Here is a 23,987-nt window from a genome sequence, read left to right on the forward strand (position 1 = left end):
TTTACTCCCTCTGAAAATGTTATATTTCTGGTACTTAATGTAACTGAGTAAAAGGCTGAATTTCAAAAGTATCGTATTTGGGGAAAAAAATCTCTAGTGGGTTGCTTCTTCAAATAGAGCTAGAGGATGGATTTTTTTAAGGCAAGACAAATCTTCTACTTTTAGTCTTAATAAAGTTAAAATAATTCTATTTCTTGTTTTTCTGTCCTTCCTCCCTTTCTTTCTTCACTTCCCCTATGTTCTTACCAAACACTCCATAGTGTATTAATTTTCTTGAGTGGGTTAAACGCTTGTCTGGTCTGAGTCTCATCTCATCATTTGCATCACTAGTTTTGTTTGTTTGTTCATTTTTGACTCTTGTAGCATTTCCTTTCTTGCTTGTTTGGGGAGCAGTTTTCAGAGTACTTTTCCCTCCTGCTGAATAGCAGTGACCCTTTCTCTCTGGCCACTGGCTTGCCTCCCATAGGGGAGGTAATGGAGTCTCCCAATAGCTATAAAATAGTCTGGTGTTTTGCAAACTTTGGAATGGTGATCTGAAGTGGAAGCTTTCCCCTAAGAGAGATTGAGAAGATGATTTAGGATAGACTGGGTGTGGCAGGAGGGAAGCTGTTGAAATAATACTGTTTCCGAGGAACATGGTTCAAACAAAGGAAAGTGAAGGACTGGCTGAGCTAAGGGCTGCATGAGAAGACTACCCCTTAATAAAACAGTGGAGCCTCGGGAGAGGACCTCCTTTGCTTGCAGAGGAGGCAGCATCTTATACAACTGGCATTTCAGCAAGTCAAGACAAGTCTGAGGATCTTTCCTGGAGTGAGGAAAACACTTGAACCTTTTGGATGATTCCAGATTATTTGAGAGTATTGCATGGGTTTATTATAGCCAAGATTTAGGGGATCATTTCATCTATGACCTTCACAAAGCTATACTTTGAAATTAACTTTTGGATCTGTGCCTCACCATGCCAACCAGCCAGGGAGGCAAGCCTCAAATGTGTTTTAGAGTTGTTTGAGTATTTTTTTCCTGTGCTTTCCCCACAAATTACCTTGTGAAAGGGGGGGGGGAAGGACCATGAATCCCCCTTCTCTTCCTCTTTACTAATCTAATCTTAGCACCAGATAATGTCAAATCTGAGTAGATGAGTCTTGAAGGTTTACTGAAAAATGAAATGGCAGGTGGTAATGCCCTAGTGCCCAATTCGATTGAACAGAGGAGTGGGGAGGGACAGCCCTGCTCACTTTTTCTGTGAGGCTAAAAGGAGAACTAATTTATATCTGTAAGGCAAGAAATAAGTATTGAATTCTTGAGCCTTGTTCTCCTCAAAGTAGAGGATGTAATTATAATATGCACTGAACATTCCTAGATATTTAGTATTCTGGATCTTTAACTCCATAACAGGAACAAATTATATGAAGGAAAATTATATTTTTGTTTTGTCAGTAAGCCAGGCAAATGCTTTATGACCTTATCTTTCTTTTGGACTTATGTCAACAGCCAAACCAACTTGTTAGTTGACTACGCAGAATTTTTTAAGATGTCTGCAGAGGTTGTTTCTGCCCAGTGTCAAAATGTCATGTTTTCAAAAAGATATTAATGAGGTTAAGATGGCACAGGTAAAACTGGGTCCTGTGGGAGCATTGCTTTGTGCATCTATTATTCCTTCATTTTACAGAGCTCTCTTTGCTGCTACAGTGTCTATAAGAAATAATGCTTTCATAAATGTATATGGAGAAAACTATCTGTGTGTGTGTGTGTGTGTGTGTGTGTGTGTGTGTGTGTGTGTGTGTGTGTGCAGGTGCTGATGCCTTGATCTCTAGGCTGGGTGTATTACATGCATTATCAATCCTCAGAACACTCACTCTGGGGAAGGAGGTAACACTGTTTCAGGGACAGGCGTAAGAGATAAAAGCGGAGTGAACTTAGGTGACTTGTCTCCTCCAAAGATGTGAGAGTGATTTCTTTTCATCATGATGCATACTTTGGATCACAGTCTGGACTTTCTTCCATAGCTTTGACATCAAACAGTGGAGCCTTTTGTGTGTGCGTGTGTGTGTGTGCGTGTGTGTGTGTATGTGATGGAGTCTCACTCTGTCACCGAGGCTGGAGTGCAGTGGCCTCCACATCTTGAATTCAAGCACTTCACCCACCTTAGCCTCTCAAGTAGCTGGGACTAATTTTTGTATTTTTAGTAGAGATGGAGTTTCACCATGTTGGCCAGGCTGGTCTCAAACTCCTGACCTCAAGTGATCCACCCACTTCAGTCCCCCAAAGTGCTGGGATTACAGGCGTGAGCCACTGCACCTGGCCTGAATGTTTTTTTTTAATTTCCACAATTCTCAAGCTTATTGGGAAGGGAGAACCTATTGCTTAATTTTATATCTCTTGGGTTACATAATAAATTTACATGATCAGGGAGAGCGAGTACTGAAGAGATCAGCTAATATAGCCATCTAATTTTACAGATGAACAACTCTGGTGATTGGCAGGCTGTTTTTACAATTAATTTTTCTGCTGTCTGTCTGAAAGGTCATGTGACTGCAATGTTTTGGAAACAACAGAGATGTTTCTTGGTGGTAACTAAAGGTCTTGTTTTATGAAGTGAAATGTCTAGATGTTTAAGCAGTCTTCTAATTTTTAATAAAAAGAAGTTTACTTCAAGTTGTTCTATACAGTCTTTAAATTAAGACATTAAGATTTGACTTTAAATATATAGTCAAATATATATAATTTAAAGACTATGCAGTTGCACAAACCAAGGATTTACTTGGCCACATGCACAAGTCTTTAGGACTTTAATTTTGACTTTAAGATATATAAATAATTCATTAGATACTTTAAACAATAATTTGCTTTCTGATGACAAAAATATATTTTCTTGGGGAAAATCTGGAAAAGATAAAAGTATGCAAGAAGAAAAAATATCACCAGTAATCCTAATACTCTGAAAACCACTGTTAATGTTCATTCAGCTTTGGTGGAGAGGTTGACAGTAGAGATAGATAGATAATACATACAGATCTGTATTTTAACATAATTGGAATTATGCTGTGTTTTATGTCTTGCCTTTTTACAAACATTATATTGTAAATAGTTCCTTAATGTACTCTTGGAGAACATGATTCCCTATTGTTAGATATTTGTGTACCTTCCAGTTTTTACTAAAATGTTTCCAATTTCACTGTAAAGAGCAGTAGATGGAGTTTCTTGTATTTAAGGCTTTTGTGTGTCATTAATCATTTTCTCCAGATAACTTATAAAAAGTGAAATGAGTAGGTCAAAGCATCTAAAGAGTTTGAGTATTGAAGCTGTGACATCTTTAGTCATTAAAATTTCAGTCTTCTGTGTTTAATGATAAGCCCAGGGGAAACACCACAGATAGTGCATCCTCTTTTCAAGTGTGATTATCCTGCATAGGCCTCTCCTGGTTAAGTGATTCCAGGTGTTATTGTGAGAGAAGGCTTTGTATATGAGAGAATTTCTTTTACTTTACTGCAGCTTCGGCTATGCTAGGTACTGCAAATTTTAAAGTCTTTTCATATCAGATATTTAAAATGTTATCCAAGTTTTATTTTATAATTAGTATTTTTTTACAGTTAATAAATTTGAACATTCTATAAGTTTGTTGCTATTTTAAAAATTTGAAATGTCTTTTTCTTACCCCTTATAAGTGCTTTTCTATATTAGAGTTTAGTTCTAATTAATGTAATTTGCAGTTTTTAAAATTAGTTTGTCCTTTGCCTTTTACTTTTATTTTATAAATTTGATAATGTATTTTTGGAAGATTTAAAAATTTTAACTCATTAACACCTATCAATTTTCTTTTAAGTTCTTTCTTTGCTTTCATGTGTAGGCCTTTTCAAGCATAAAGTTCAATTGCCCTGTCTTTTCTTAGCCCACAGTTTGTGGACTTACCCATTGCTATGCTGTACTAAATTTGAAATTTATATATAATTGTAGCAGAAGTAAGAATGGATGGGAGAGGACTTGACCTTCGTATCTGTGTCCATTCCTACTACTTACAGTCAACACAAAGTGTGGAAGAAGGGAGGAAGGTCAGGAACTCATGCACTAGAAATGAGAGAAAATTGAGCAGCTTTTTAATTTTAAGATGTTTAATTGACAGATGAAGATCAAATATAGTCAAGGTGTACAACACAATTGGATATGCATATATATTGTATAATTATTATCACAATCGAATTAATTAACTCATCCATCACTCCTCATGCTGTACCTTAGATCCCCAGAACTTGTTTCTCCAATAGCTGGAAGTTTGTAGCCTTTGGCCTACATCTCCCCAGCTCTGGGTAACACTGTTTTATTCTGGATTGAATGCCGGTGTGCCACACACCTGTGTGGTTCTTTAGCAGGCCACCTATAGAATGAAATGGTATGACAACATCCCCTTCACCAGTGGACTCTTCCAAGGGTTAAATGAGGTAGCCTGCTAAAGAGAAGAAACTGAGAAGAAAAAGATTAAGAAGAAACTGAGAATTGAAAAAGATTCACCAGACAAAGAAACGGAGATTGAAAAAGATTAAGTCACTTACCTATAGTTTCCGAGGCAGGAAGAGCTGATCTGGGATCTGAGAACATGCATGTGGCCAAGTAAATCCTTGGTTTATGCAACTCAGGTATATTGCCTGCTTGTGCTCCCTGTCGCCTATCACAGTTTCCCCAGGACCATGAGATCACTGCGCAGTTCAGTTCAGAGCGAGGGGGCGGGGGGATATAGGAACTAATCAGGATGAAAAATAAAGTCAAAGAAAGGAAATAGGATCAGAGAGAGCTATTGAAAAGAATATAATCATTATGAAGAATGCAGTAAATATGTGTATATTTGAATTTGGGCTTTATCAAATGTTTTAAATGATAGGAGACTGGGGTTCTTTTCTTTTCTTTTTGTATTTACAAATTTTCTGAATTTTGTAAATAAAGAATCTTAGGGGTAATAGAAAGAGAAGTCCATATGTAAACTGGTCTTTGACTTGGAACATTGCAAATTCTGCTCTCAACCTTGCAAGCTCATAGCTTTCTTTCACCTTTCCTGAGTTCCATCCTTAGTTTGTGTAAGAGAAGACTTGTTTCTGTTTGCCTGAATGAAAGCCTATATTTTAGAACTAACCTTTGTTTTTTCTCCCTGACACACAGCATGGGACAGAGTGGGTCTCCTCTCCATGTACCGTGTGCTCTTGCAATCATGGGGAAGTCCGATGCACCCTCCAGCCATGTCCCCCACTGTCATGTGGACACCAGGAGCTGGCATTCATCCCTGAAGGAAGCTGCTGCCCAATTTGTGTGGGCCCTGGGAGTGAGTATGAGCTTGTAGAAGGGGACCTTCTTTGCCTGTCACATGGTGACACCCCAACTCTTCTCTTTCTTAATCAGTGTGGCTCAAAAATTTCCTAACCCCATTGCTTACTGGAACCAAGTACAAAACCTTGCATGTGGCAGGGCGCAATGGCCCAGAGAGTGAGATTGGAACAAGTCCTTAAGCGCCATTCCAAATTTGAGATTCTGCGAGTTTCTGATATTTATCCCTCTTCATTCGCAGTTCCTGAAAGGCAAGGGATAGGGAAAAGATCCTTTCATATGATTCCATAAGGCCAAGGTGGTTCCTTCTACCTCCTTAGTGGACAGAAAAAGGAATAAATCAGTTCTCTGAATAGTATTGCCAACACCAATTCTGTTGGCTTGTCTTTGAGATGACATAACATCTTTTTCCAAGACACACACGACAGGAAGCATGACTTTTATTTATCTTTATTTCATCCTCACTAAAGAAAGTATGCCTGCCTGGAAACCAAGACACCCAGATTTTGTTCAGCAAGCCAGGTTCAGACTTTTAGGCCCTCCCCTTGGAATCCACACTTGTCCCCATACTCCTCTGATTACATTTTGAGGATCTATGTCCCCTTCCGTTTTTATAGCTAGATAGTGTATACTGTATAATGAATAAGATAATAAATAGGAATTATTGTCATTGATGTATCATGTTCTCTCTTGACATAACAGCTAAAATATTTTTATTTAATAGCACCTGGAAGGCACACTGTATTCTTGCTTTTTCTCATCAAAAAGATACCTCATTTCTTTTTAATCCCTACTTACTCCATTTCTGGCAATCCTTTATTCTGGAGAATTCCAGGGATAAAAAAATATGCCCAAGAATTGATGAAAGTAGAATGTTTGCCTCATGCATTTCAGATGTCACCCACCAGAAAAAGACTGACAGACGTTTTGGGCTAAATAACCAACCCTACGAGTAAAAATACCTGGAACAACAGAGTTGGGAGTGGTGTGGGGAGTAGGTTGTCAGAGTTTGTGGGATTCTTTGTTAGGTCATAAGAGGCTTTCTCCTTGACTCTCTGTGAGAAGGACTATGGAAATAAATTTCCTGGAAAGATTGGAGGATCAACTGGGGCCAATAACATAATTTGCAAAAATGTAGGGTCCCTTGTTCAAAAAGCAAGAAGGGCAAAAGCTTTTTTGTTGTTGTTCTTTTGTTTGCCTCTGTGACCTCTCTCTCTCAACCTGTCATATTTGTCATGTCTTTTAGTTGCTATTTAATGATTTCCTCCCTTGGGCCTAGGAACGAAAGGTGGGAGGAGATCTTCACAGATTCCCCAGGCTCCACCCTGTGACTTGGTGCATAGGGCACATGCAACCTCCTGGCACCAGCCCCAAGAGGGTTAGGGATGATAGCATTCACTGGGATGGGGTGGAGGAGCTGGTAGCTGAGAACTCATCTCAAAGCCAGCAGCAGGTGGGACCATGCATGAGCTGAGCCTCAAAGCTTCACCTATAAAACACAAATTCAGAGATTTCAAGATAGTGACTGTAGAGCACCACACACCAAACACAAGACCTCCTTCTGTGCACTGGGCTTCTGACAGGTCGGCCCTGTGCAACTGCACTGGCTGAATACCCATGCAGTCAGCCCTGGGATCAACAAATTCTGTTCCCCTAGTAATCCCTGTTTCTTTGACCTTCCAGAACCCTGTTCCTATGAAGGCCGTGTGTTTCAGGATGGGGAGGACTGGCAGCTGAGCCGGTGTGCCAAATGTCTGTGTAGAAATGGGGTTGCCCAGTGCTTCACAGCTCAGTGCCAGCCTCTATTTTGTAACCAGGTAAGGAAGACAATCTCAGAATGGAGGCTTCACAGGCTATTGAAGAACTTGGAATCTCTTCAGAGATTATGGCAGGCAGGCCTTAGAAGCACTAGAAACGAGAAGCAAAAGGCCTTTTTGTTTTCCTTGTACTTCTGAAGACCACCTCTGAGACATTTCTTTTACCCTTAGAAACTACATATAGGTCTAATTACCAGCCATTTAGGCTAATTGTTACATAATGCAACTGAGCCTTGAGGATTCACACAAGGAAGCCTCCAGCTCTAATGGCAGATGCTCCAAAATGTCAAGCTAAACATCTGGAAAATTTAATAATGCGATTAGGTTTGTTATTGTTTTTCAATGCATAGGTATAGTCTGCTTTTTAAAGACATAATGCATATATTTGAACATGATTATCCAGATATACACAATTTAATTCTTATAGGATAATGATTCAAATTATCAAAGGATTTTCTCTGGGGATGTTTAAGATAGTGGGATTTTGTTGTTCATTTAAAGCTGATCTGACTTGCAAAACATTAGACTCCTCACACAAATTTAGAAGAGAAAATCAATTACAAATAAATGTGGCATTCATGGTATTTTATATTATAGTTTTTTTACTCTTCCAGAGGCTCCAATGGATGTTCCATGGCAGCTGATAGATAACCACAAAAGGAGTTTGCCTCCAGTTGAAAAATAGCTCATTTTTTGATCTAAGGAAAAGCTGGAAGCCAACATTCAGTTGATACAAAGCAGTACTTTGTGTCAAATAAAACAAAATCAATAACATAGCATATTGGTGACAATTGGGCAATATTTTTAACGGCGACAAAAGGCAATTAGATAAGAAATGCTAAATGCCAAATAAAGGAGAAATGTATCTAATTGAAAGACTAGATTGTATTATCCACAACATGCCAACTACTGTGCTTATGTCTCATCCAATTCATCACAGAGCTATGTCCTTGCTTTGAGATTGCAGATGAGTTTGTTGATAGAGTTGCACAGTGCCTTGCTCTAATGCTTTTACATTTGGAGGACACTTTAGTGTTGAGGCATTTTGATTAAGCCCATTTTGGGGCTTGGTCCTCTTGGGTAGGAAGGATAATTAAGCAGTTTGCCACCCTAACAATAAGGGAGATGTGAAGGAGGAATGGAGAGAAGACTCCACTGGAAACCTTCTGCTTTAAATCTTCAAAAACATCACCTCAGACTGCGTGTTGCGGAACCAGATATTTGAATAATTGAAAGTCCTATTTCTTATCTTAAAAATCACAAAACATAAACTCTAGCTTCTTGTGCAATATTCACTTACAGTTTGCATTGATATACATAATGTAAAAACATGAAATTTGGTGCCATACTTTAGAGCTAATTAATATGCAAGCCATTCTGAAGACTTGGAAACAGATTGATTTTAATCACCGTTGTGTCATTAAGTCTATATTTTTACCATTACATACATTAAAAAAATTCAACTGTCAAATCATTTAGAACCATTTTTCTCAATTTAATATCGCTATTAAATTTTGGATGTTTACCATACCTAATGATACAGTTTGTTAATAAATATATATTGGATGTTCTGATGTTGCAAAGGGGTACTATCAAATTAGTGCTATTGTTGGAAAATATATTCCCACCTCTACCATACCTACCACCACCACCACCATTACTACCACCATCACTGCCACCATTTTGGGTGTTTACTATGTGTCAGTCGTTAATTATAAGAGCTTCTAAATTCTTATAACAGCCCTACAAAGTAGGAGCTATTATTATTATTTCTATTCTATAGGTGATAAAATTGAGGTGCAGAGTATAAGTAACCTGCTTAAGGTATCAGCACTTTTAACCTAAACAGTTCTACATTGCAGTCTCAGAAGAATATATGTGACATGTTTTTAAACAATACCCTACTACTCCCAAAATAATGAATTACACATTTATGTATAATATTGGCTGGTGCAAAAGTAATTGCGGTCTTTGTAATGGTAAACAAAGACCATTTGCCATTACAAAGACTGTGATTACTTTTGCACCAGCCTAATGATAATCACAATAATGATGTTTGCTAACATCAAACCCTTTCAAGAATTGTATATATATTACATCATTAGATATAAGGAAAACACAAGTGTATCAGTAGAAATGCATTTTCAGAGCTTGAACTCTGCAAAAATTTATAACCTGTCTTCAAGGATTTTCATAATTTTTAAAGGTTTTTATTTTTATTTTTTAAATTTCAAAAGAAATTTTGTAATAATTAAGGGAACTTTGGAAAGGGTGGACAAGCAGAAAGGGAAAAAAATCACCCATATTTCTACCATTCAAAAAGACCAAGATAGATTTGGTGGTGGAAGGGGGGAAAGAATTCATTTCAGTCCTTTGGTAAGAAAATGTAGATATGTTTGTTAGCATAGTTATAATTACATTTTAGAAGTTGGTGATAATCCCTGACAAAAGGAAAAATTCTTTATGTTCATATAAGGGATTATTCTTCTAATGAAGGATATAAATTCATACTGAAATTGCCTGCTTTCAACTTTTGTCCAGATGCCTTGTGAACAGAGCCATAACCATAACCCTTCCACATTTTTGTAGGTTCACTGAAATTGTTTGTGTAGCCTGATAAGAGTTCTCAAGAGATTTTTAATACTATAATTTTACCAAATCTAACATTAATTAATCTGAGTAGTTTGAACTTCATCTTTGTATGTTTTTTCAAGAAAGATAGATGGGCCAGGTGTGGTGGTTCATGCTTGTGATCCCAGCACTTTGGGAGGCTGATGGGGGTGGATTGCTTGAGCCCAGGAGTTCGAGACCATCCTGGGCAATGTGGCAAAACCCTGTGTCTACAAATAATACAAAAATTAGCTGGGCCTCATGGTGTATGTTTGTAGTCCCAGCTACTTGGGAGGCTGAGGCGGGAGGATCTCTTGAGCCTAGGAGGTTGAGGCTGCAGTGAGCTGTGATTGTGCCACTGCACTCCAGCTTGGGTGACAGAGCAAACCTGTCTAAAAAAAGAAAGGAAAAAAGAAGATAGAAAAAAACAAAGATAGATGATTGGTAAGTCTTCTGAGCCTTTACATATTTGAGTATGATTTTCTTGTTGCATTCACATATGAAAGACGATTTGGAGGGATCTAAAATTTGGAAGGAGTTAATCTGTTCCCATCCTGATCCTATGGACTCCTGTCCATTGCATTTTGAAATTTAGTGCCATGAAGGAGAAATCTGAGGTTTGTCTGCTTTCTATTCTACTATAAGCAGCTAATTTTACACTGTTGCATTCTTGTAGGATGTTTCTTTACCTTTATAATTCAAACATCTTTCAAAATATTTCTAGGTGAGGTATCTTTTTATAAATTTTGCATAGAATATTATGGAGCTTTAATTATTTGCTTTAATTAAGTCTCCTTTTTATTGGTTCATATACTTTTTATCCTGTTTATTCTTTATTGCTTCCTGCTTCTGTTTGATAAAGTCTGCATATTCTTGCATCTTATTGAACTTACAAAACGGTTTTTAAATATTTTTTTTTTTAGATCCTGTAGTAAATAGTTTTCAGAAGTCTGCTGTTTCTCTGAATCTTCAGAATGTTACTCCTTTGTCTTTGATGAGATTCTGGACATTGCTATTCCCAAATATAGCATGTTGGCACAGTGAACATTTTAAGCAGAAGGAATCTGAGTAAACAGCAGTAGCAGGAAAGTCACTTTGACCTTCCCCCTACCCTTCTATCCTGAAGCAGGTCATGAAACCTAGGAAGCATTTTCAGATCTTTCCCTAAATTAGGTTTTAAGACTCTCACATGAGAGGTCCTATCCTTATACGTTATACAAAAGGAATACCCTTATCGCCAAAGATACAAGGGCACAGAAAAAAATCTGAACAAATAGGCCTTGCAAATTTTTCCATTATGTTATGATTAGATCATACTTTCTGCCCAATGGAATGACTATCCATTCTGTGTCACAGCTGCCCTAAAAAAAACACAGGTTTAATTGTTTCTTTGGGTCTCTATTCCTTATGAAGGTTTCTGTGTCACATAAAACGTAAATACATCTTTAGGCTTTTCTCTTGTTAATCTGTCTTTTGTTATAGGGGCCTCAGCTATGAACTTAGGATAGGTAGAAGATATTTTTCCTTTTCTACTGATCATTCTTCAGGGGTTTTTCCCAAGTTCCCTTCTTTCTATTTACTCATCCTTCATCAAGAAAAATCAGTCTATTGTCATTGCTTGAAAGCTGCAACGGTAAGTGGATTTATAACCAGATGCTAGGAAATAAGCATGTCTCCTAATCCAAGGATCTGGCAAGTTTTTACTTGGTGTAGCTACACTGATGGAGATCATGTCTTTTCCTTTCTCCACTGCCCAGCCCTCTTACATGCTGAACACATGGAACAAAAACTCAGATCCTCAGCCTGCACTGCTATGAAGGCTCTTTCCATGTCTCCCTCTGACTGTGGTTCTTTATACTGGGGCACTCTCCTTCCTCACTGCTTTTCACCACTCTCTCAACTTCCCCAGCATACATGCTTCCCACTCATGTTTTATTGTTTGACATCATGGGCTCCGACTATATGCAGAAAGAAAGATATTAAGGGAGGTGAAGGGCTAGGGCTAGCTCTTTGCATCAAACAGCAGTGACCACACTTTAGAGGGAGGAAGGTCATATTCTGTTCAATCTAGGAAGGTGGAAAGTTGGGAAGAGATGGTGGTTCTTACTTCTATTTAGGCTTGACACAGCAATGGCAGGTCATAGGATGTCTTAGAGTCAGTGGGACTTCCTCCTGGCAATGGCAAGAGGTAGACTGTTTGTTTTACTCTTTGGTGGTGGAGTTTTTGTCTCCTTCTGTATTTTCAAGAGTATCGTGCTGGGGAGAAATTTTGTCAAGAACTTTCAGCCGTAATACACTATAAACTTCTTTATCTGAAATATTTTAACTTAAGGAATACTGAAAACCATAATTGAATATATCTTTAGTGATAGTCCTACCCCAAATTATAGTTGGATTTAGTAATATGTCTTAGCACTAAACCCATGTTTACTGAGGGCAGCATGTTAGACCTAGGACTGGCAAACTTTTTCCATAAAGAACCAGATGAACGTTTTTAGTTGTGTTTGCCACACAGTTGGAACAACTACTCAGCTATACCATTGTAGCACAAAACAAGCCATAGACAATATATAAATGAATGGGCATAGCTATGTTCCAGTAAAGCTTTATTTACCAAAACAGCAGTGGGCCGGATTTAGCCCATGGCCCATTGTTTGTTGGCCCCCATATTAGACTCTATGGTTAGAAGGGCATGTATATGGAGGTCAGAATGATAGAATTTGGGTGTATGGTAGCAACAGAAGTGTACTGTCAAAAAGCCTTTCAAATCTCCGCTCCACCTCCCTACTCAGCTTCTTCTTACTTCCTCTCCCGTCCTGGCTGTAAAGCACCAGCCCAGATGGATCTCAGCTCTCATGTAGTTCTCTTGTTTCCTGAAAATTTTCTCTTTAATGCTTTTCCTTCCTGCTCTTGTTGGTTTATATTTTTGAAGAAAGATTCTGTTTTGGTTGACATCATGTATAATTAGATATTGCCAATAAGATTTGGAAAGCACAATTTGCTGTATACCAACCACCATACAGGTAATACCTCCCTCCCTGCATATACTCATGGGGACTCTGCTACAGTTCTTGGGTCTACTCCATGTTGGTTAAGATAGATTGATACTAACTCTATGCCTGTTCAAGATGTGTGAGTTGGATACTTGTTCCCTGTTTGTCTGACATTGTGTAAGGCTTAGTTCATTTGTTTATTATAATAAAGTTGTTGAATAGTGTGACATCAGCTAACCTTTATTTTGTCACTGAAATTTTATTAAGCTGAAGAGGTCTGTCTGAAGTCAAGAAACGCTACACAATTTCAGTGCAAGTTCAATTTCCACGTATTCCATTAAACATCAATTGTTATAACACTTTGCATATAAAAAAAAAAACAACCTAAAACAGAAAAAAACAGTTATCCATTTAATTCCAGTGGTTCAGGCATTTAATATAAATCCCAGTTAGGTAGTAATACATGAATACAACTCATCATATATAATGAGGTTAAAGAACTGCTGAGGTATGACAGGGATTTTCCACAAAAATTAAAGTCTGCAACTCCACCCCTCCCAAGTAGACTGGTCTTCTTCTTGCAGAATGAATACCAGTGTAACAATGACAATAAAATTATGTTTTGTACTCCTCATAAGAGAAAGTGAAGACAACTGTTCTAGATGTATCTTCTGTATAAGATCTACCACTTCTTAGTTATTGAGACTTGGTTTGTTCTTACTCCTTCTTCTGACTTTCATTTGTCTCCCTTCCCGACACTGAAGAAAGCTGTAGTGCTAAGTCAAAGTGAGAGGCTGACTCTTTGGCATTAATAAAAATCAAAGAAAGAAAATTATTCTTAGTGCAGCAGAGACAAATAGTCTGATATTTAGAGGGTGGTATTTGTGGTAGGGGTGAGAATGCAGGGATAGGGCAGTTGGGAAAGTGTTCTTTGGACATTTAATCTGTCACCCATATTTCTCTGCACTGACTTATTCCTAGGTAGCTAGAGATATGACATTTTCATGTGACAGACTTCTCCAATGTACATATAAAAATGTATACATTTATTTACATTAATGTACACATTTACATATGAAAAAAAAGTGAAGTAGCTTATCAAAGGAAGGATGCCTTCACTTTTGAGTTTCAGAATGACCCAGCAGGAGTATGAATGTTCTTAAGTATTAGTATGGTTCATACTTAGAAGTTCTGCTGCCAGCCAGTTACCATTACCAAGTTAGCTGTGTGACCTTGGGCAAGTTACACAACTCTCTGGTCTTTACTATTCTTGTTTGTAAAGCAAGGATAAGAGCATCTACTCATAGGGTCATGTGAAGCACTTAGAACAATGCTTGGGAGACACCAAGAACCATTATTGTTGTTAATTGTGCTTTTCTTTGTTTTTAAAAGAAGACAGGATTTGAGACATGTGCACACTTGTTAAGGGCACCCTGACCTTGGAAGTGTTCATTCTTATCAGAGCCCCAGTTGACTAAGAAATGTTAAATGAGAAGCAAGTGCTGTTATAGATCCTTGGGATGCATGATTTAGTTGTCTATGAATGAAATTTTCCTGCTGTTGTGGATCTAATTAATATCTCTCTGTGATGGATTATTCCTATTCTGGGTGTTAAGGATGAGACTGTAGTCCGAGTCCCTGGAAAATGTTGCCCACAGTGCTCTGCACGATCCTGCTCTGCAGCTGGTCAAGTACACGAGGTAAGCTTTCACACTCTCCATGTAGGTGTTTTGACATCTGTCCTTACACATCTGCCCTCCACCCCCTCCAGCCACCATAAGTGCCACCGTCATGTCCGACTCCACCAGGATTAGTTACTCAGTACATAAACAGCTTTTCTCTTCTTTTCCTGGAAAACTTGTATGAAAAAATTAAGTTGAAGGGGATTAGAAATATAAAGGAATGTGCTGGCAAGCAGCACCTGGTTCATGAACCTTGGTGAACTTACTGTTCACACGTCTTGAAGGGGAAAAAAGGGCTATTATTGGTTACCATCAGTTTACACTTAGCTTTGAGACTCTGGGGGTATCTATCTGGTTTGATTGGATTTTATGCATTGATATCCAGAGACAGTCCCCTCACACCCCTGCCACCTCACACTGGGGAAAACCTGGGGGTGGTAGAAGAGAGAGGGAAGGAAGGTGAGAGGGTGTGGGTGGTAGAACCTGCAAACTCAAAAGTACTATTGGGTATTCTGGATAACTATGTGCCTAACACGCAGTAGGCATCAAATAAAGGTGAGTTCAACAAATTGAATGAATGGATGAATGAACGAGTGAATATTCTGTCTTGGGAGTGCCCAACTGGTCCAGAAAAATGTTACATTATTCAAAAGCAAATAACACATAAATAATAAACTCAATTACTTCCCTTACTTGCTAGCCACTCTAAAAAGGACTAAATAGCAATTGGGATCATGACTCTCAGTAGAAAATCTGAAACTAAGTATTAGGGGATGGGTGCCTCACAAATTCTAGACAGGTCGCTTGAAATCTGAATGCAAATAACTAATTTGGAAAGGATTTTGACCTGCACTAGATCTGCGCTGTCTTACGCAGTGGCCACATATGTGGCTTGCATTGTATTTTTATTGGACAGGATTATGTTGGACTGATTTCTTCTTTAAAGAGACAGGCTTTGTATCTCTGATGGCATTTTTGACTGCCAGGAACAGAAATCTCACTCTAAAAGTGGCTAAAATGCTAACATTAATCATGTCGTCCAACACAAAGTATAGAGGTGGAGATGGGCAGCTGCAGGGTTTATCAATTCGGGTCTCAATAATGCCTTCAAGGATCTAAGCTCTTTTGATCTTTCCACCTGCCACCTTTAACACGTTGGCATTTGCCCTTCATCTTGTCCCCTCCCATCTCCAAAGAGACTCTTCAGTCCTAGGCAACTCATCCTCACACAGCTATTACTAAAGGTTGGAAGAAAAAAGGGGTGGGATTTTTTTTCATGTGGGAGGAGAGTCTTCACTGTGACCTCCACCACCCTAGCAAATATCCCCTTAGGTCCCCTCTGGTTGGACAGTGTCCATGCCCTAGCTGCAAGGAAAGCTGGCATAGTGAGTATATGGCAGTGAGGGCTGGTCTCCTGGCAAAGGCAAGAGCTAAAGAATGCCACAGATGAGCCAGTCAACAAGGTCTTTCTGCCCATCTCAGTGCCCTGAGTCTCTCTGCCTGGCACAGAGCAGGCCCTCAACACCTGTCGAATGAATATAGGTGAATGAAAATCTAAAGTCCCCTTGTGCATTTATTGACTGTTTTCATAGAGGCTATTTCCTATCTAAATGTTATCTTTTCTCAAGAGTATATTCAATGTGGTTCAGCTTGCAAGTGTAATAAAAATTGGGTGTTTTATGTGTCAGTGCTTCTATCTGATGTATGGGACATTTGATTTTCCAAATTCTTCTTTCCTGTCTTCATGCAGCATGGTGAGCAGTGGAGCGAAAATGCCTGTACCACGTGTATATGTGACCGGGGTGAGGTCAGGTGTCACAAGCAGGTCTGCCCACCCCTGAGATGTGGAAAGGTATTTGAGAATGTGTACCTTACTTGTCTAAGCTCTATTCTGGGTCATTTAAGAAATGTACTTCTTAATCCAGCATGTCTTTTGGGGGAAGCAAAAGTTTTACAATGTTCAGAAAGTTACATAAAGATATGAGAGCTCTGCTTCCTGGGAAGAAGGGTCGAGGCTCAGGGGAACCTGCCCATCATGTGTCAGGCTGGGAAGAGAGCCATGCGGAGCTTTGGTGTTTTGGGTCCTCCTGCCTCTGTTGGCTTGGGTGTTTCACTGTCTCCTGAGGACCATCCCTCACCCTGCTCCCTGTGTCCTAGGGTCAGAGCAGGGCTCGGCGTCACGAGCAATGCTGTGAGGAATGTGTGTCTCCTGCCGGGAGCTGCTCCCACGATGGGGTTGTGCGGTACCAGGACGAAATGTGGAAGGGATTGGCCTGTGAGTTCTGCATCTGTGATCATGGCCAAGTGACCTGCCAGACTGGAGAGTGTGCCAAAGTGGAGTGTGCCCGGGTAAGAAGCAGAGGCGTTTCCATTCGGACCGTTGCAGCTCTTTCCAACGGATAGTAAGGGGCCCTGCCTGTTCCTTACTTCTTGGCAGCAGCAGGGATGTCCACATTGACTGTTCATGTTTCCCGGGACCTTCTAGCATAAAGATTCTGTGGTTTAAAATGAATGTAACTGTTTGTTCAGACTAGCTTAGAACAGCACCCTGGAGCTTTTAGCTATCAGTGCATCTGGTCAAATTGGAAGCCCTGAGCTAGACACATGAAAGGGAAGGACGTGATATGGGACATTAGCCTATCAGGCAGCGCAGCTGGATCTCATTGCTGATGGCTTGCCCAGCTTGCCCCAGCTGCGAAACAGGGTCCACAGGTGTGCTGGTGAATGGGCTCTTGCCGTAGGCCCCACTGACAACATTTAGCAGAATGAGAGCCAGCAGAGAGGTGCTGCTTCTGTGGATCAGGAAAAACAACATGGTTTTTGTTTTTAAGAGAGTAAAGGGAACCTTATAAACAATTAACTCCATTGACCTCTGTTAACCTCTGCTGTCTGCAGAATTTCTAGAAGCTTCTAACAAAGCAGCTTCTGTTTGGACTATAGATGTACTGCATATTGGAGGGAAATGACTTTTTTTTTTTTCTCTCTTTGAACTTGATTTTGACCCATTACAAAACAAATTGCTTTTAAAGTTGTCTCCTTCTCCCTCACCGCTCCCTTCCGCCCCACCAATTTCCCCCTGGGCCATGAACTTGACTAGATGGGGGAAATCAGAAAGGTCTGGAGCCCTGGGTTTCTGTGAAGACATTTTTCTTTCTAGTTCTTCTTCCTCACTTCTCAGCTCCTCCTGAGCCTAAGGAGGAACAACCTTTCAGACAAAGCTGTCATTGACAGGGTTAGTTTTCAGTCTCCTACTTGTAAGTCTTGACAGAGTTGAGACATATGTAGGTAAAGAGGGTCTTTTTGCAGATTTATTTCCCCCTACATGACTTTTCATTTCTTTTCTTTATGTTAGGGGATTCAGGATGGTTGGATGAGGATGAGAAGAACGCATAATCATGGCCCTTCTGTTTCCTCTGTCTCTGGCTGAGGCTGGGCTTCCCTGCCTCGGCAGTCCGCCCAAAGGATCTCAGTTTATTTTCTAAGGCCTTAATTTCGCTAACCTCCTAGGGTTTATGAAAAATGTGTGAGAGGGGATCCTGGTAGGGTGGGTCCTTTAACCGCCTAACTTCGGTCAGATCTGAACAGAGTCTCAGTCACAGAAAATCGTTTAATCCATATCCCCGGTGTTTCTACATGTCCACATGCCTGCCTGCCTGCTGCTGTCAGCTGTGACACCTGACCCTGGTGGCATGAACCAGGCACTTTTGGCTATTCTTAAGGAATATGAGGATTAGCTGCCAAAGTGGAGAGCACTTCAGTATTCCTCAAGTCACCCCATAACACTGTCTCATCCCTTTCTAGTTACTTCCACCCCGCTGCCATCTTTTCTTTTCTTTTTTTTGAGGTGGAGTTTCGCTCTTTCACCCAGGCGAGAATGTAGTGGCATGATCTTGGCTCACTGCAACCTCCAATGCCTGGGTTCAAGTGATTCTCCTGCCTCCGCCTCCTGAGTAGCTGGGATTACAGGCATCTGCCACCATGCGTGGCTAATTTTTGTAGTTTTAGTAGAGATGGGGTTTCACCATGTTGGCCAGGCTGGTCTTGAACTCCTGACCTCGTAATCCACTGGCCTCAGCCTTCCAAAGTGTTGGGATTACAGGCGTGAGCCTTTTCTTTTATGAATTGAGGAGTTCTGATGCCTCTAGCCTATTTCTCCAGATTGTTAGCTAGCCAAATTGTTTTTTTCCATATCACTCCATGTTTCCCAAGTTTTGCTTAAAGCCCTGGGTTCTAAACCAGAAACTCTACCAGAAGTGCAATTTTAACTCACATGGAATCTGATGAACAATATCTTTTAGGCTTCTTTCATTGCCATGCTTCTGTAAATAGCTCTGGTTAATATCCATGTTAAAGCCTGGATGTACTAACTTCCTAATTTCTGCTTAGCTTGTATCACTGGTGATAAAAAGATGAATAAGGCACGTATGACCTTAAGAGTTCCTAGGCTTTTCAGGAAGTCAGCTATGTAAATAAAAATTATAACACAGTGTGGGCACCAATGGAAATATGAGTTAAATATATTAGGAGTTCCCGAAGGAAATGACTATGTCTGCCAATGAATGCAGTGGAAGTGCCCTATTGATACTTTTTTTCAGTTCTACCCCACTTTCTGCCTTCCACCTTCTCTAAAATATCAAGGTCATTTTGATTTCTGATCTTGGATACCAAGGGTGGATTAAGTGTAAGTGCAAAGCACCTCAGAAAGTACAGTTAAGTAAGTTTTTAAAAGAGGCAAAGTTGTGCAGCTTCACTGTTGTCTTCATTATCACATTGGTTATCAACAGCAATGTTCCGAATAGCATTGAAATAAGCATACAGTTTTTTGTTGTTGTTAAAAAAGAAGGAAGTGGCCTGATCTTTGTCTTTGCTATATTCCGCTAAATCTCTAAACATTGAAGCATAAACAAATCAGTAGTAGGCTAGCACAATATAACGATTTACATATTTCTAGATTTGATGATGTCTTTGAACATGAATTCAGGTGAAGAAGTCAAATTACCTTTTGAAGAAGGGGACCTAGCATTCACATCTGAAGCATAAAATGGAATGGGGAGAATTGAAGCTTGGAGAAAATGTATGGGAGAGGTTAGGCACATGGTAAATGTGAGCTGCCTTTCCCTGCCCCAGTGGAGGCAGGTTCCCTCAAAAGAGTGTCTCCTTTTCTGATGAGCAGGTTAGTCCAATCTCAGTCACTGGTCTGGTGGCTACAGTTTTGATTAGGTGGGGAAAGGGTAGAGATTCTGTCAGGCCTATGGGACAGAATCCTCTTAGAAAGGAAAGAATATGTTTGTTTCTGAAAGCAATTTTACTCAAAAGCCAAATGCTAATTGGAGTGAACTCCCCACTGCAGTGAACTGATGTGGTTTGGGGGGCACTCAGGCTGCTTCTATAAATAGCAAATCTATTTGGAACTTTCTACCTCACCAAAACTGAATCCTTGTGCCCCAGGGGCAGGGCTTGCTGTTACAGCGGTGTTTGAATGTCAAGAACAGCCTTTCTGTTTCTATTCCTTCCCTACCAAATCATAACTACCTCCATCAGTACAAAGACTGAGATTGGACTAACTAACCTGCTCATCCCAGAAAAGGAAACTCGCTTTTGAGGGAATTCGCCTCCAGTGGAGCCGGGGAAGCCAGCTCACATTTATGGAATACCTATCCTCTTCTGCCCATTTTGCTACAAGTTTTAATTCCCTCGCCTTCAATTTCTTCAATTCCTGCCCTCCCCCGCTACCCCCACCCCCCGCCCAACACCAGCCACTTTCTTTGCCTCATTTAGGTGATAGGAAGTCACTTTTCAGTTTTGTCTGTATGTATTTTAGTGGACACTCAAGAATCTCTCATGCGTTTTGTCTTTTACAGAAGTATGCATAGTCGGTCTTGTTTCAAAACATTGTTTTCAGTGACTTAGATTACATGCATATAAACTCTTTTATATGCTTTGAAAGCAAATTTCAGTATTTCTGGGTTATGCCTTCACTACCAACTGATTTGTCATGTTTCTGCAAAACAATTTATATGTAAATACATCTGCTCTCTGTAGCACCTGCTGCTTCCTATGGGCCTCTGTTTGACATGAAATTTTAATGGATAGTCTTCTGTATAACTCCAAAATCATTATAATCATTTATGTATTTTTGTGTTTCTTCTAAACATTTAATTTGCTCTCGTTAAAAATAATACATATTCATTCTAGAAAATTTTGAATGCTCAAGAAAATTAGAAAAGAGACTTAAAAATCCATCTGTATAATGCTACCAAAGACATCCAGTGCATCCAGAGACAACCAATTCTTTTATAATATTTGTCATTCGTACAGTGTTTTTAGACAAAATATCATTATAATTATTCTGTTTATGCAAATTTATTTTATTCATTTTCCTTTAACATGGTTTCTACATACTTTTAAATAAAATGCAGGCCCCAAATTAAATATTAAATAGTTGGGGAAACATTACCATTCTTTAGAAAGAATATATATCTTTTGAAAGTGAAGAGTGCTTTAAAGAATACTCTTTAGACTACAGATATTATATGTTAGTGTAGAATACTAATATATAGATCAGATGTTAGTGTATACACATGACAAATTGTAAACAGAGATTGTTTTTAACAGATTTTCTGGGAGATGGGACTTCAGTGGAATTACGCTTTCTAAATTGTAGAATTCCAGATTATTTACATTTTTATAGCAAGTATTTATTATTTTGTAAAAAAAAATAAAATTTTTAAAATTATTGAAATTGAAAAATGAAAGTGATAGACTTGGAAAGTTAAATATCTACCCTGCAAATGTGCCAGGGTAGATAAATTAAAATTATTCCTCTTATAATTTTAAGAATACTTTTGATATGATCTGGCTAACAGTAAGAGTTTCAGAATATTGAGTAAAATTTAGCTTTCTATTGCTTAATTTATGCCTAAGACTACATCTATGCATAAAGGGATGCATCTGATTTTGTATTCAGGGAAAAGTGGTGGTTTGATTTGAGCTCTGTTAATGAAACTAAAGTCACAAATTGTATGTTTAAGGAATCCTTTTCTGAAACTGATAACTTTCCTAGACTATAACATTAACCTTGGCCATCCTTCTTACTCACATGAACTCCTGGTCATGGGTAGAAAATTATGGAGGGATCAGAGCCTAAGTATTCATCGTAACAGGAAGGCAAAAGCACGCGGAGGCATGTGCTGTGTGGACTAGACTTCCCTTGGGAAGACAGCACAGGGGAAGATGAAGTAGGGAGAGGGCTAGAGCCAACAGTGTGCCAGTTTCTCATTCCAGTCAGGAAACCCAGCTGCTTCGCAATTTAGCCCTTCTACCTGGAGATGTTAATTTGATATGTGCCACTGCAACCCTTGTTTCTACAGGGTGAAGAATTAATTCACTTAGATGGAAAGTGTTGTCCTGAATGCATTTCAAGGAATGGTTACTGTGTTTATGAAGAAAATGGAGAATTTGTGAGTATCAGTCTGATAACCAAAGACTATTTAAAATTAATTCAAAATTAATCTCATGAGAGGACATTACTTTCTTATTTCTTTTATCCATTCATTTGTTCAACAAATGTTATTGTGTACCTACTATGCACCAGGCGCTGGGGCACAGAAGGGAATACAACAGGCAGAGTTCCTGCTCTCATGGTGGGGCATACTTTGTAGTTCAGGGACACAGAAAACACACACACACACCCCACATACTACATGTCAGGTACTGAGGAGCACTACCTAGAAGAATAAAGCAGTGTAAGTGGACTAGACAGTAGCTGTGTAGGAGGGTGGGGTGGGGGGAATGTGTTCCTTTATGTAAAATGAACCAGGAGGTTTCACTTACAGAAAACTTTGAGCAGGACCTGAAGGGAGGGAGCCACATGGGTGCCTAGAAGAAAACATACCAGAAAGAGGGATCAGGAAATGCAAAGGCTCTGAGATGCAGGTGTGTTTGGCATGTTCGAAGAAATCCGAGTCTGGCGGGAACTTAGTGAATGAGGGAGAAAAGCACTGGCCTTAAGGTCTAGTAAGTAGCCTGGAGGACACAGTTTTTTAGCCTGAGGCAGTTAGGAGCTGATGGAGAGCTTTCAGCAGAAGAGCGCTGGACTCTCACTTAACTCATGAAAGGACCATTTTGGCTGCTGCGTGGGTGAATGGCAGAAGGAAATGAGACTGCAGGTAGGCGACCTGGTTAGTGGGTTTTGTAATGGTCCAGGCAAAGGGCAATGGTGGCTTGGTCTAGGCAGGAAGTGGTGAATTTGGTAACAAGTGATTGGTTTCTAGATTTATTTTGTAGGCAGCATTGACAGAATTTTATTCAATTAGATGTGGGGTAAAACTCTATTTACAAAAGTTTTGTTTTTGTTTTTTTTCCTGTGTCTGGACTTTTTTATTACCCAAAGGAAATATATTTATTTTAATCTTTTCAAATTTTCCCTATTTATGTAGTCCGTATTTTTCATCTTGGGTATTGGAATGTTGATAAATTCATTGTGCTTTAAAAAATATGCCAGTTGATCATAAAAACAACTGCTTCATTGACCAGTCAGAACAGGATTACAGAGCTCCCCACTTACCACAGAAAATACGTGCCAAGGTCCCCAGTAGATACTTGAAACTGTGAATAGTAGTGATCCTGATTGCTGTCAGTTGAAAAACATTTCTGTTCACGTTTTCCACCAACACAGTCATTGCCTTCTCTGTCTTCACTAAGCATTTATCACACGCTATGGCTCTAACTTTTGCAGTTTGAGGTGCAACAGCGCAACTAGCACACATTTGTTTTTACTTCTTCACAATTGCATAGATAGAAGATTTGTTCTTACCTTTGACCTTAGCAACCTCATCATAATTTTTTTTTTCTTTCCTTGTTAAGGAAACTTTCATCTCTTCACTTAAAGGAAGCACTTTGCAGCTTCTCTTTGGTATATCCAAGTTGCCAGCATCACTACCCTTGGACTTTGGGGCATTATTAAGTAAAATAAGAGTTACTTGAACGTAAGCACTGTGATACTGAGATAGTGGCTCTGATAACCCAGATGGATACTAAATAATGGGCAGGTGGCATCTACAGCTTGGATATGTTGGGCAAAGGAAGGGCTCAAGTCCTGGGTAAGATGGAGCAGGACAACTTGAAATTTTATTGCACCACTCAGAACGGCATCCAATTTAAAACTGATGAATTTTATATTTCTTGAATTTTCCATTTAGCGTTTTCCCACCATAGTTGACCAGGGTTAACTAAAACAGCGAGAAGTGAAACTGTGGATAACGGGGAATTACTGTATGTAAATTAGGAATAAGGGATTTGGTGAACTGATTCCTCCACACTTGTGTGGGTGTATGTCTGTGTGTGTGATTCGGGTATATTACATCTGTCAACCTACCAGTGTTCCTGTACATTCTGGGGAGGGAGTATTGTGTCGTGTTAACAGTGCGAGCTCTAGGTTTCAATCTCTACTTTGCTGTATACAGCGATCTTGGGCCAGTTAGTTATTCCTCAGCGTAAACTAGAGATAACAATAGCACTTACCTCATGGGTCTGTAGAGATATGTGTGAAGCACTTAGAACAGTGCTCGGTTGGC

At 39.5% G+C, this 23,987-nt stretch overlaps 1 protein-coding gene across 7 annotated transcripts in view; it reads left to right on the forward strand.

Moving 5' to 3' along the window:
- FRAS1 (Fraser extracellular matrix complex subunit 1) overlaps nucleotides 1-23,987 on the forward strand; it is a 460,403-nt gene that overhangs the window by 185,382 nt on the left and 251,034 nt on the right. For all 7 annotated transcript variants that reach the window (XM_074396330.1, XM_074396331.1, XM_074396334.1 and 4 more), the window contains exons 5-10: nucleotides 5,149-5,308; nucleotides 6,994-7,127; nucleotides 14,347-14,430; nucleotides 16,163-16,264; nucleotides 16,570-16,761; nucleotides 21,783-21,872. In XM_074396330.1, the coding sequence (XP_074252431.1) occupies nucleotides 5,149-5,308; nucleotides 6,994-7,127; nucleotides 14,347-14,430; nucleotides 16,163-16,264; nucleotides 16,570-16,761; nucleotides 21,783-21,872 (762 nt within the window). The remainder of the gene's footprint in view (nucleotides 1-5,148; nucleotides 5,309-6,993; nucleotides 7,128-14,346; nucleotides 14,431-16,162; nucleotides 16,265-16,569; nucleotides 16,762-21,782; nucleotides 21,873-23,987) is intronic.

Source organism: Saimiri boliviensis, chromosome 3 (genome assembly GCF_048565385.1).
Source record: "Saimiri boliviensis isolate mSaiBol1 chromosome 3, mSaiBol1.pri, whole genome shotgun sequence".
NCBI classification, from domain to species: domain Eukaryota; kingdom Metazoa; phylum Chordata; class Mammalia; order Primates; family Cebidae; genus Saimiri; species Saimiri boliviensis.